This window comes from Natator depressus, chromosome 6 (assembly GCF_965152275.1).
Source record: "Natator depressus isolate rNatDep1 chromosome 6, rNatDep2.hap1, whole genome shotgun sequence".
NCBI classification, from domain to species: domain Eukaryota; kingdom Metazoa; phylum Chordata; order Testudines; family Cheloniidae; genus Natator; species Natator depressus.
Window position 1 is genome coordinate 45,799,969 of NC_134239.1, and position 14,206 is coordinate 45,814,174.

General features: G+C 40.6%; 1 protein-coding gene across 6 annotated transcripts in view; it reads right to left on the reverse strand.

The window, feature by feature from the left end:
- Positions 1 to 720: 720 nt before the first annotated feature.
- Positions 721 to 14,206, reverse strand: part of GAS2 (growth arrest specific 2) — a 194,899-nt gene continuing 181,413 nt past the window's right edge. For all 6 annotated transcript variants that reach the window (XM_074955181.1, XM_074955180.1, XM_074955178.1 and 3 more), the window contains one exon: positions 721 to 1,489. In XM_074955181.1, the coding sequence (XP_074811282.1) occupies positions 1,271 to 1,489 (219 nt within the window). In that variant the 3' untranslated portion in view covers positions 721 to 1,270. The remainder of the gene's footprint in view (positions 1,490 to 14,206) is intronic.

Consider the following 14,206-nt stretch of genomic DNA (forward strand, 5'->3'; position numbering starts at 1 on the left):
ACATCCCAGGTGAGTGCTCTAACTACTGAGCTACACGTTTTAAGGAGGGATTAAGGGGGGAGGTGGAATTGCCACCACTTCCTCAGCCGGTGTGACTTTGAATGTACCCCAATTTGGTAGGCATTCTGTGAGAGAGCTAGGCAGAGGAACACCTATCTTAGCCTCATCTGAGGACCCTGCTGGGGCATGAGATAGGTGTCCAGATGTCTGACGTGAGGTTGTGCGCTTGCCCGGAAGCAGGAATTTAGGTGCCTAGGGAACTTTTATAACAAAAATTGAGTTTAGGCACCCAAAGGATTAGGTGGCAGCCAAGCAGGTTTTGTGCATTGCAGTGGTGCCTACATCTGGGATTTAGGTGCCTGAATCTGGGGCAGAGGTGCCTAAATCCCTTTGTGGAGCTGGATCTGAAAGTTGACTTTGTCAAAGTAGCTTAAGGGTAACAAACTTTTCAAAGGTTTCAGAATAGCAGCCGTGTTAGTCTGTATTCGCAAAAAGAAAAGGAGGACTTGTGGCACCTTAGAGACTAACAAATTTATTGGAGCATAAGCTTTCGTGAGCTACAGCTCACTTCATCGGATGCATAAGCTTTCGTGAGCTACAGCTCACTTCATCGGATGGATACATCCGATGAAGTGAGCTGTAGCTCACGAAAGCTTATGCTCCAATAAATTAGTTAGTCTCTAAGGTGCCACAAGTCCTCCTAAACTTTTCAAAGTGGCCTTTTTAGGGAACTGTCTAGCACACAATAATCATTTTTTTTAAATTATTGCTTAAGGGAATCTTGCAACCTATAAAAATAGTCCATTTTGATTTTAATATGTAGGCAGAAAGTGTTAGCAAATAGCTTTTATCACTCTGCACACTCAACCTACATATATCTTTTCCAACTAACCTAAAAACAGTCATGGACTCCATGTCACAGGTTTTTCATACAAATATATTGTACTGCAGTTTCTTTTCCTTTAACATGAACCACATCCTTTGAATCATTCTAAGTATACATTCACATATTTAAGAGTAATGATTTGGCTAAAAATATGTGTCTATTTCTTATCTGATTGTAGTAATTAACCTATCAAGGATAATTTGCTATAAAAGGTACAGTACTAGAAATAAATAGTTCTACAGTTCAAAGATCTTCAAAGCAGGTTGCCATTTTCAGTCTGTTAAATTTTCTGAAGTCCTTTCAAAGCATGAACTAAATTTACTACACTCAAGAAGATAATTTGGACCTACATATATATAGTCCCAGTCAAATGAGAAGCTAATTTCACTTAATCTCCTTCTTGGTTTTGTAATGGGCAGAAACAACCAAGTAATTGTCTGGATTCATGTCCTTGATGGTCGGAGACTTGCTCTGGATTGGAGAGGTTTTCCCATCCACCCGAGAGATCTGCATTATTCGGCAAGGGTCATGTTTCAGCAAGTACCCTGCAAAAGTCTCCCATCCTCCTCCTACACGAACCATCACATGTTTGTTGTGCAGCATCTGAAATTGCATAAAAGACAAAATCTTGAAGGGCTACCATCAAGTTGAAAATCACATTTCTGTTTGAACATGTTGTGCTTACTATAATTACAAGTAACATAGTTGGCAGCCTAGTTTACAAGAAGAATGGGAAGAGGCAGTAGCTTCTGGCTTGCACTGCAGGTTAGTGCAAAAAAAGTGGGGCACGAGCAGGGGAGACAGAAAAGTAATTGCATGTAAGGAAATGGAGCAGCACCCAGTCAGATTTTTCCATTTTAAAAAAATGTTCACTACACATTCTTGTAGCCTTCCTGAAGAAGCTGATGTTGTTCTTTAGATGTTTATTGATGAGCTCCTTAGTAAAACTGGATATTTTTTAGCTGTATTTGTTGCAAGCATATTTAGTAATGATGCAGCTTTTGATGTTGTAAAAACTGGCTTCTGATTTATTATGGAGAAGGGGCCCTAGCTCTAGAAAGGGTGAACATCCAAAACAATCTACTCTGCCCAAAATTGTTAAATGAGATGTGGAGTTAATTTCTTTAATAAAATGAAGCTCCCTTCAGTGTCAGTGATATGATTTAGCATTTCTGACACACACTATAATGTACAACAGTAACAGATTAAGTACTGTGGGTCTAAAATGAGGGACGTCTAAAATAATGACGGTACCCTGAACCTGTTATGGAGATGTCTGATTTCAGAAATAAATGGCAAGTGAAAATACAGATGGAGGGCCGGAGGTATTATAATAATTATTATTAATTTGCATTCCTGTTGGGTCCAAATTAAACACACTATTTGTTATGCTTGTAATCTGTATTTTGGAGACACTTGGACATTAAAAAATAAGCATGTTGCTTGTCAGGACTCACTTGCATTAACAGAGCTGTATTGAGAAACTTGAACACTGCCTATCTGCACCATGCCTAGTTCTAATACTAAGTCATCTAATACTTAGTCACCCTTATTTTCATGAACTAAGTATGCATATCTAATCTGTTGTGCACTTATAGCTGAATTGTTATTATTATTGTGTGTGCGCATGTGCATAGCATGTGATATAGGTCGCAATCAAGTATTAAGTGGTGGAACGTTGCAATCTTATTTGTTAAGTCTTTTCTTTTTCCTGATACAGAGTGAGAAATGTGATCCCACCCAAGTAAAATGTAACTTCTCTAATGTCTTCACCTGATATTTCAGCTGGTAATTTCACACTCACTTCTTTTCATCTCATTTCCTATATATCATAGTAAAACAAATGTCATCTGGGAATCATAAATGAGCCAGTTCTATCACAGCCACAGCTTAATTTGGGTAATGAAAGATACTTTGATTAATATATTTCACAAAATGCTAGACATCTTTCATCTAGGGTGTAACAAATTCGACTTCTGGTTTGTAAGAGCTCCACCTCTGTGAAAATTCCTCAGCATGCTTACGTAGTCTAGATAATGAGACTTGGATTAATAGCTGTGGTGGGTGTGTGTGTGAAATTCACCTAAGGGTCCACACTATTTTGAAGACATAAATGGGACTTAAGTGCTACAAAGGCCTTGTGCTGGTCCTCTGCATAGGGGTAAATTTTATCCAATTTGTCATTTAAACCAGCAAACAGAGTAGTGGGGATAGAGGATGGAGGAGGAGAGGAAGTCAAGATAATGAAGTGTTACACTATTAATTAGTTGTTCACACCCACGCTTACAGTAGCTTTTCTTTTGGGGTCATAATTCCATTAAAAAATATATCATCATATGGAAACCAAAGAACAAGTTGCAAGGATTTCTGAAGTGTCAAAGACAGGACACATTTAAATTGAATCAATCTCTCAGGTTTGAATTAGTAGCTGAAGAAAGAAATTAGAACACTTTTTTACTGAAAATACTTAACAATTTCTGATGGGCTCTAATAGAAATAGAACGTTTCTTTACTCCGAGACCTGGGCAACATTTTGGACCTGACTCTGATCTTCCTTACACTGGTATAACTGCATTGACTTTGCTCAAGTTACACCTGATTCACACAGATAGCAAGGGGAGCAGAATCAAATGATCTGATTTTTATTAACGTTATTCAAATACTGTATATGTGTAAATTGTTGGAGGGGGCTACATGGTCCTGAAACAGAAGTCAGTCAAACTTTGTAAAATTCTGTCAATCTGAATACATTTGGAGTTTTTCTGGATTTACCTAGTGTGAGATCTGAATCAGGCCCTTGCTGTGGATAGGATAATCACAAAAAAACCCAAAAGGTTTTTATGTAAGGTTGGAGAAACCCCAGCTCAGACTACCCCAGCCTTCTAGAAACTGGTATACAGCTCCTTTCTCTTCAGGGGCTTCCTCCTGGGTGAGCACGCTCTTCTATTGGCTACGGCTACACTAGAGAGCTTACAGTGGCACATCTTACAGCTGCACCGATGCAATTGTGCTGCTGTAAGCTCTCTAGCATAGCCACTCTAAACTGCCAGGAAAGAGCTCTCCCAGCAACTTAGTTAATCCACCCCCAACAAGCAGCGGTAGCTGTGTTGGCAGGAGAAGCTCTTCTGCTCACATAGTGCTGTCCACACTGGCACTTAGGTCAGTGTAACGTATGTCGCTGAGGGGGGTGGCTTATTCACAGTCCGGAGTGACATAAGTTATACCGACATAAGTGGTAGTGTAAGACATAAACCTCTAAGACATGATCCAAAGCCTTTTGAAATCAATGGACTTTGGACCTGGATCTTAGTCCCAGACCTAGTTCATTGCACCCTTCTATACTACTGTGGGAGAGAGTTAATTCCTTGTCTGCTGGTGTTCAGCTGATGCTTCTACCCTTTGTCACACAGTGGCTCTCATTTCAAAAGCAATTAGTATCTGGATTTTTGATTTTGTCATACAAGTTAGAGATGGAAAGTTAGCAAAACATATATTAAGTTCATCCCCCTGCCCATGCAGGATTATTGTGTAATTTATAGTGTTTTTTTCAAAAAGAAAAGGAGTATTTGTGGCACCTTAGAGACTAACAAATTTATCTGAGCATAAGCTTTCGTGAGCTACAGCTCACTTCATCGGATGCATTCAGTGTTTTTTTGTAATCTAACTTTAAATTTTTCAAGTGATGCAGCTTCCGCCACTTTCCCCTTAGAGACTATCCCACAAACAAATAAAACTCATTGTTGATAAGTTATTTCTTGATATTCAACCTAGCAGTACTCTACAGCCTCTTCTTGTCTTTCCCCAGGCTGCTTTCGCCAGTTTTGTATTTTATTATAATTTGTTATGACATAGTGTTATGCATTTACTACCCATTCTTTCTATATATATATATATAAATGATGTTTTGTTGCCTCCTAAATGTGTCCATTGTTTTGTGCCATGTTCTGCCCTGGAAAATTCCAATAATACATATATAGTCTGTATTGTCATCTCATTTATACCAGAATAACTCTTCTGGCTTCAAATTACTCCAGATTCACACTTGTGTTAATGAGTCCAGAAGCTGGCAATTTGATAAAACAATAAATACATGAAATAGCACATTGCATTCTTCTCATTTAAAAAACAAACAAACAAATAAAAAACAAATCCTTTCCCTACTATTACAGATGAATATCTGATTAATTTGTTGTTTGAGACATTATTGTTGACCTGATTCAGTGACTCTTTTGGATGAGAACTTAGGAAACAGTAAGAATTTGGATTCAGCAAGTGTAAAACTTTTTAGTCAGACTTCAGTGTTGACGTGAAGGAATTTTCATATTGCTACCAAGTGAATTAAAACTAAAATGAGAAAAACTTTATGATTCAATCATTTCCAGGAGACTTTAAGAAGGATATAAATCTTTATTATTTGCTGTTTTCTATGAAGCATGGCTTCCACAAGAGAGTTGTTTTCTCCAGAATCTGCATTTGAATTAGAATAGAAGAGTCTGTGGTGTAGTAGAAAGATGAGAAAACAGCCTTAACAGGCAACAGCATCACAAAGGAATATATGAATGACGTACCACTGTAGTATACATTAAAGTTATCTCAAGAGGTAACATGAAATAAATGTACATAGAAACATTTGCAGTATGAATCATGTGGACTGAACTGTCATTACATAAGACTTTGGAACTTCAGTGAAATATACTAAAAATGGATGTGTGTTTCACATAAATTAATGTATCGAGAGCTTTAGGGCTTATTAAAGAGATATTGGGCCTATACCCTTAACTCATGTCAATGTAACTCAATAAATAGAGCTATGGTGGTTTACAAGAGTGGATGATCTGGCCCAGTATGTTATTCTCTATACTATATTACAGCCATATTTAAGTATACACTTTGGGGGGAGAAATTACACACCCTGAGCCTGATCCAAATCCCATTAGAGCCAAATGGAAGCAATCCCACTGACTTTAATTGGAGTCGTATCAGGCCCTAGAAACCAAAATCAGCAAAATTCCACCCGGAGTAAGTTGGAAACCTCTAGGCCAAATTTAGTGGTGACATAAATCGTAGTGTAAGATATGTGTTAGGCATACATTGGTCATAAAGTGCATGGGGGCTAGTGACAGAGTAGGGTTTATTGATGACATCTTCATCATCTGGACCCATGGAAAAGAAGCCCTTGAGGAATTCCACCATGATTTCAACAATTTCCATCCCACCATCAACCTCAGCCTGGTCCAGTCCACACATGAGATCCACTTCCTGGACACTACAGTGCTAATAAACGATGGTCACATCAACACCACCCTATACCGGAAACCTACTGACCGCTATTCCTACCTACATGCCTCCAGCTTTCACCCTGACCACACCACACGATCCATCGTCTACAGCCAAGCTCTGCGATACAACCGCATTTGCTCCAACCCCTCAGACAGAGACAAACACCTACAAGATCTCTATCAAGCATTCTTACAACTACAATACCCACCTGCGGAAGTGAAGAAACAGATTGATAGAGCCAGAAGAGTTCCCAGAAGTCACCTACTACAGGACAGGCCTAACAAAGAAAATAACAGAACGCCACTAGCCGTCACCTTCAGCCCCCAACTAAAACCCCTCCAACGCATTATTAAGGATCTACAACCTATCCTGAAGGATGACCCAACACTCTCACAAATCTTGGGAGAAAGGCCAGTCCTTGCCTACAGACAGCCCCCCAACCTGAAGCGAATACTCACCAACAACCACATACCACACAACAGAACCACTAACCCAGAAACCTATCCTTGCAACAAAGCCCGTTGCCAACTGTGCCCACATATCTATTCAGGGAACACCATCACAGGGCCTAACAACATCAGCCACACTATCAGAGGCTCGTTCACCTGCACATCCACCAATGTGATATATGCCATCATGTGCCAGCAATGCCCCTCTGCCATGTACATTGGTCAAACTGGACAGTCTCTACATAAAAGAATAAATGGACACAAATCAGATGTTAAGAATTATAACATTCATAAACCAGTCGGAGAACACTTCAATCTCTCTGGTCACGCAATCACAGACATGAGGGTCGCTATCTTAAAGCAAAAAAACTTCAAATCCAGACTCCAGCGAGAAACTGCTGAATTGGAATTCATTTGCAAATTGGATACTATTAATTTGGGCTTGAATAGAGACTGGGAGTGGCTAAGTCATTATGCAAGGTAGCCTATCTCCCCTTGTTTTTTCCTACAAACCCCCCCCCCCTCCAAGGCGTTCTGGTTAAACTTGGATTATTGCTGTGCACATTGTAAGATGAGCTATTGCCAGCAGGAGAGTGAGTTTGTGTGTGTGGTTTTTGGAGGGGTGTGTGTGTGGGGGGGGGTGAGAAAACCTGGATTAGTGCTGGAAATGACCCACCTTGATTATCATGCGCATTATAAAGAGAGGTTTCAAAGAGGGATGGGCTATTACCAGCAGGAGAGTGAGTTTGTATGTGTGTCTGTGTGTGTGTGGGGGGGGGGGGGAGGGTGAGAAAACCTGGATTTGTGCTGGAAATGGCCTTCCTTGATGATCACTTTAGATAAGCTGTTAGCAGCAGGAGAGTGGGGTGGGAGGAAGTTTTGTTTCATGGTCTCTGTGTGTATATAATGTCTTCTGCAGTTTCCACGATATGCTATGCATCCGATGAAGTGAGCTGTAGCTCACGAAAGCTCATGCTCAAATAAACTGGTTAGTCTCTAAGGTGCCACAAGTCCTCCTTTTCTTTTTTCTTTTTACGAATACAGACTAACACGGCTGTTACTCTGAAACTTGCACCTATCTGGCATTCAGTGGTTGTGCAAAGTGCGTGAAACTTACACACTGAAAAGATGGAAGGTTGTAAAGCAGGAAAAGCAACTGATAGTGGGCGTATCTGGTTCTAGGATAAAGATCACATCCACTTCAACTTAGCTCAGCTGAATTGGGGCCACTTTGTCAAATTCATTCTTGTCATCAGAGGGCACATCTCTCATTTGCCATAGTTTACCACTAAGCGTCCCATTCTGAAAGGCACTTAGAACTACAACTCCCGTGGATGTCTAGAATCACCAGTTTTTACATAGGCAAGGAGACAAATGCTCTTGGCACTTCTTTAGTGGTGGAGTGGGTAAGAAGGGTAAGACTGCATCATGAAAGGGGTGCATTTCCACGGCAATGTTTTACTATATGTTTAAAATATTTTGATATAATAAGGTGTGGAAATTCCTAGTGCATTGCTAAACAGCTACAGCTTTTTACCCCAGAGGTGGCTGCATTTCAATGGTGGAAGAAATGATCCTTGTGCATTGTTGGTATATCGTTGCTAAAACAATGGGACTACTCACATGCAAGTTAATTGCCTTGTGTTTGCAGGATTGGATTCAAATTAATTTAACAAATATTCTATTATAAGAATATATACTGCATAATATATTGTGCAAATACATTTCAGCCTATGGATAAGTCACAAACAGTTCATTATTCACAGGAATTACACTGATAATTTAATATTCACAGTTCCAAATTCAAATTGGTTTGATTGGACACAAATAATTTAGTATGTTTCTGTTGCCTTACTGGTTAAGCATAAAGTCTTAAAGTTAGATTTACAGTGCAAACGCTTTCAATTCTGAATTCCAAATCTGACTTTTCTGTAAACATTTTTGCCGGTAATTTAATTTTTAATTTAATATTTGTGAAAAGCAAACCCAAAAGAAGTGAAAATGCTATCAGTGAGAATTCATTTAAAATGTGAATGAAAAGTTGACTTATTTTTTTCAGTATTTATTCAACCTTAATATTAAAATATTATGGGTTGTTTGATATACATTAATTGCTATACAAAACACCTTAAATTTCTAAGCTTTTCTTAAGTTTTCAACACTATGATTCATGTAGGAGATGTAGAAGTCAACATTTGAAATCAAAAGACACCAACATAGATCTGGAGTAACTCCAATAGCTCCATCTGTTTTATGTATTTGGGGTATTATATGTTTTTAAAACATCATGTGTATTTTCAGCAGTCCATGAAAAATTAAAATACCAGTTGGATTTACTACTGTAAAAGACCATGTTTTTAAAATTATTAGACTAACTTATATTCAAAATAGTACATAGCAAGTTGAAATTGCAGTTATCATTAATGCAATATCATATTGGATGTTTATTTATACTTCATCACCTGACATCAGATATTTTTCCATCTACTAGTGTATTGGGCTCCTTTCAACAAATTCTCTTAATACATTCAAATAAGGAAGTAGACTTTTAGAAATTGGTAGGTAATTGTTGCTATGTTTTAATAGCTTTGAGAATGCCTACTCATCAAAACAGGAAAGCAAGAAAATGAAAATTCCCAGCATGAATATGAAAGAAATACTGAATGGATACTAACTGAAATAGCTAACATTTTCCCATAATATTTTTAACAAAATAGATCATTTAAAAAGATTACAGAACAGATTTTTGCTGGTGTTAATCCAGAAAAACATCACTGATTTAAAGACAGAGTAATGTTACTGATTTAAACCAAGGGGGTTAGTTTGTATTTATATCTGTGTAACTGAGATCCAAATATGTCTCTAATATCAGTATTAGAGCATCTCCATTTATTTTATATAGTCTCTCTCTCTCCCCCCACCTTTTTAATTAAAGGTCTATCTAGTGTAAAGTCACTCCCCACACCAAGGCGCACACTGAATCTTACACTAATGGTATGGTCTAATTAGTTAGAGTAGCAGTTTGGCAGTTGTGACTCTTAGACCTAGTCTATACAAGAAAAGTTTTGTTAGTATAGCTATGGAGGCAAACCCTCCTAGCGAAGATGCAATTTTGTCAAAATAGTTTACACCAGCTGTCTGCATGAATTTGCAAACAATCCGAGGCAGATCACATATCTCTAGGAAGCAGTCCAATAACAGCAGGGGATTGGAAGCTATCAGAATTAGGTTCTGCTATCAACTCTGATAGTGACTTAATGTGTGGCCATGTGTAAGTTGTCCAGTGCCTCAGTTTTCCCATTTATAAAACTGGGGTAATGCTATTTACACTCCTTTGTAAAGGTTTTGAGATCGAAGGTAGGGTAAACAGACATATCTCCACTGACTTCAATGGAACTACACCTATTTCCATCAGCTAAGAATTTGACCCTTAACAGCTATGTACTTCGGGAAGATTGTACACTTCCTCTATTTTATAATGAAAACCTATCACCTCTAAGTGACATTGTGGATTGCATGATGTTCTAGCAAATTACTATGTATTTCAGACATGGTAAGGAGGAGTAAGATACCATGCTGGGAGGTGTTCAGATACTATTCAGAGGAGTGTGGTTTAAATACATAGATCAAGAGATAACCTTATATTCTTAGTCTTTAAAATATACCTATTCAGCAACCTGGGCAAGAATTCATGTGATGAGAAATGGATGTAATGACAAAGGCAGGCAACCACAGGATTTCATGCTTCATTATATGAAGGTATATGTCAGGATGAAAGAGGACAAGCTCAGGCCCCCTAATTAGTCTCTAAACCCCCAACTGCAGCATTCCCATTCTCCGCAACAGCAGGAATGAAGCCAGGCAGAGATCCATGTGTTATTTTTTATGGAGCTCTATCTGCACTTAGGGTTTAGTGCAGAGCTTGCAGGGATAGGAGAAGGAGTTTTTTCTTCCCCCTCTTCCTTCGGTATGTGGTGTGGGGGGGGGGGGAGAAGAGGTGTTCCGGGGCTACTTTCTAACTCCCTGCCAAGACTCTTGGGATTTGTGGCAATATTGACCTTACCTAGTGGGACCCTGATGATGGAAGATGGAGCAAACAGCTATTCAACACCCCTCAAAGATATGAGGTAGTGCAGGTGGCCAAAAAATCCCAAGAATGATAACAGTACAAGGGGAAGGAGGAGGTGGAGACGGCTGAGGAGATCCCCATGGATATGTGCAGGAGTTAAAGCACAGCTCCCCCTGTTACAAAAGCAGGAAAACTCTCCCACAGCTACTTACCCTCTTGGCTGTGCAGTAAGAACTTCCCATCTTTCATTCTACTTTGTGTGTGTGTGCATCAAATATTTCTCTGTGGGTTGGTTTGAGTCTGTCAGAAAATAGGCCCATTTAAATGCTTAAGTGCTTATAGAGGTGCCTAGGTGCAGATTTAGGGAACCATATTTGAACCCTGAGCTGCCCACACCAATTTATGTAAATACAGGCACTGACTGACTCCTAAGAAACTGCAATGCAAATCCGGTAGCCAATTTCAGATATTAATCTTTGACCATCCTTGAGTCATCTATATACAATATTCATGTATGGATTGATAAACAACAAAGTTAAAATTGGAAGAAACAAGACATTTCCCAACTTTGAAAGAATAGTCAGAATCCATCTCCTTTTTTTCCCCATTTCAATAAAAAATTAATCTCATTAAGTCACATTTTGTCCAATTCTCTGTCATTGTCGCATTGTTCTCTATAGAACATTTTCAAGTGTCTTTTCACATCTAGTTCTAAATGTCTCAAGTGTTCCAGGCTTCCACTACTACATCAGAAAAACTATGGATTGTTTCAAACACCTTTTTTAAAAAAAGAAACCTCTGAGATTTTGTTTTCCAAGTTCTAGCTCTAAACCCCTGAAAAAGGATTGAATATTGCAAATGCTGGCTTTGCCCTCAGGGGCACTTGTGATAATGAACACACAGAATAGTTAATACATTGGGGTAACATTTCCATCTCATTGCTGGGGGATTTACATGCACAAATCCTATTAACTGAATCCCCTATAACATGGGATGAAAAAAATCACCTATAATAAAGCTAGGTCTGAAAAACATCTCCAGAGCTTTGTAAGAGTCCTGTTAATTGCTTGTCACAACATATCCAGCTGTATCAAGAAGTGGCTTTTATAAATAATACTTTGTTTTGAGCTGTACTTCTAAAGAATTTAATATCAGTTTTAGAACAAAAGATTCTATCAAACATGTTAAAGTGTATTCCCTTGTTTATCAAAACAATGCATTAGTGGGCCCTCTTCCCTCTGAACAATTCATTGTGATATACTGCATACTCAAAGAACAGGCTTGGAATCTGTTGCTGTTTAATATTTAGAACTTAGGTTCACTGATTTAAGTCACCAGTTCCAGAGTAAATCAAATGTAATTTTTGATGATTTTGTAGTGATTGTCTCTCATGGAAAATAAAGTGGAATGGAGTTACTTTACAGAGTCCTTTAGTTTCCAGCTGAGACCAGGGTAGACTTTGCCATTGTATTTTAATCTTTCTTTCTATCTCTTGCTTAAAGAGCTCAGTTTCCAAGTAGAAACAAATAGAATTACCAACTGCTGTGGCAAAATTGCCACACTTATGCATTGCACCCATACTGACCTACATTTAAAATACACACACATGCACAATGAGTGCTTACATGCAAGTAGCACTGACTTAACCATTCAGAAAGTGCTAAAAGCTCCATCCAACTGGAAGGAGTTTTGGCAGCTGCTGGCTCACCGATACCATAGGCTTCCCTGGCTAGACAGACACCGAGGCTACTACCTGTCCCCTTTTCAGCACCCACATTCTGCTCCTAACCCATTCATAGGAACAAGGTCTGTGATTGCTAAATATGGTGATCAGCAGTACACTCAGTGATATTCTTTCCCAGATGATTTAGGGACAGATTTTCAAAGAGCAGAAATCCAGGGCACTTGCACAATCCAGAATATGTGAACACAAATGCCTTGTAAGATGTAGGGTTGCCAACTTTCTAATTGAACAAAATCGAACACCCTTATCCCTCCCTCTTTCTCCCCCTTCCCCAAGGCCCTGCCCCGGCCCTGCCCTCTCTCTGAGACCCCACCCCACACTCACTCCAGCCCCCCTCCCTCTGTCACTCGCTTTCCCCCACTCTCACTCACTTTCACTGGGCTGGGGTAGGGGGGTGGAATGCAGGGGGGGGGGAAATGAGGGCTCCAGCTGGAGGTGCAGGCTCCGGGATGGGGCCCGAAATGAGGGGTTATGGGTGCAGGAGGGGGTGAGGGCTGGGGGTGGGGGGTGCAGGCTCAGGCTGAAGGTGAGGGGTTTGGGGTGCAGGAGGGGACTCCGGGCTGGGTCAGGGGGTTGGGGTGTTGGAGTGGGCTCAGGGTTGAGGCAGGGTGTGTGGACTCTGCGGTGGGACCGGGGATGCGGGGCTTGGGGTGCAGGACGCAGCTCTGGCCTGGGGCCGAGGGGTTAGGAGTGCAGGAGAGGGTTTGGGGCTGGGGCAGAGGGTTTGGGGTGAGGGCTCCAGGATGGAGTTTGGGTGTAGGATGGGCTTTTGACCTGGGGCAAGGTGTTTAGGGTGTGGGCTCCGGCCAGGCAGTGCTTCCCTCAGGTGGCTCCTGGTCGACGGCACAGTGGGGCTAAGGCAGGCCCCCTGTCTGCCCTGGCTCCGAGCTGTTCCCCAATGCGGCTAGATGGAGGCATGGCCAGGCAGCTCCGTGCAGTGTATGCTGCCCACAAGCACTGCCCCTGCAGCCCCCATTGGCCGTGGTTCCTGGCCAACTGGAGTTGCGGAGGCGGCTCTGAGGGTAGAGGAAGCACACGGCACTTCCCTGGCCACCCCTCCACCTAGGAGCCAAAGGGAAATGCTGGCCACTTCCAGGAGCTGTGTGGAGCCAGGGCAGGCAGGGAGCCTGCCTTAGCCCTGCTGAACCGCCGACAGGACCTTTAACGGCTCAGTCAGCGGTGCTGACTGGAGCTGCCAAAGTCCCTTTTCGACCAGGCGTTCCAGTTGAAAACTGGACACCTGGCAACCCAAGTTAGATATCCAAATAGTCATTTGCATGTGCTAATACCCAAACTGCTCATGCAATCACTGGAGCTGTGGAGGTGAAAAAACTGCTTCTGCCCTTTCCAGAAGCTGGCCACAAATATCAGTCAGTAGGGGAACATCAATCAAAGGGGCCTACAGATAGCTGTCTCTGAGCAGCAAACTGTTCAATTTTGGAAGCCAGCCAAGGAGACGAAATAGAGCATGCAGCTTTAAGTTTCTCCTCAATTTACAAAAAGCTGGAAACCATCACACTATTTTCAACACTTTTTCTGAACAAAGATTGTTATTAAAATCAGTATATTCAGAAAAATAAGGAAATAAGAATAATTTATAATCTATTATTTAGGTAGTAAGGGCCAAATTCTCAAATGTGCATAGAGTCCTAACTTCCATTGAAATCAATGGAAGTTGGAAGCCGAAATACTTTGAGGATCTGGGCCTAATCTTTGTGAGTCAAAGACCATCTTTTTGTTATGTGTGTTTACAATGCCTAGCACAATAAGGTCTTTGT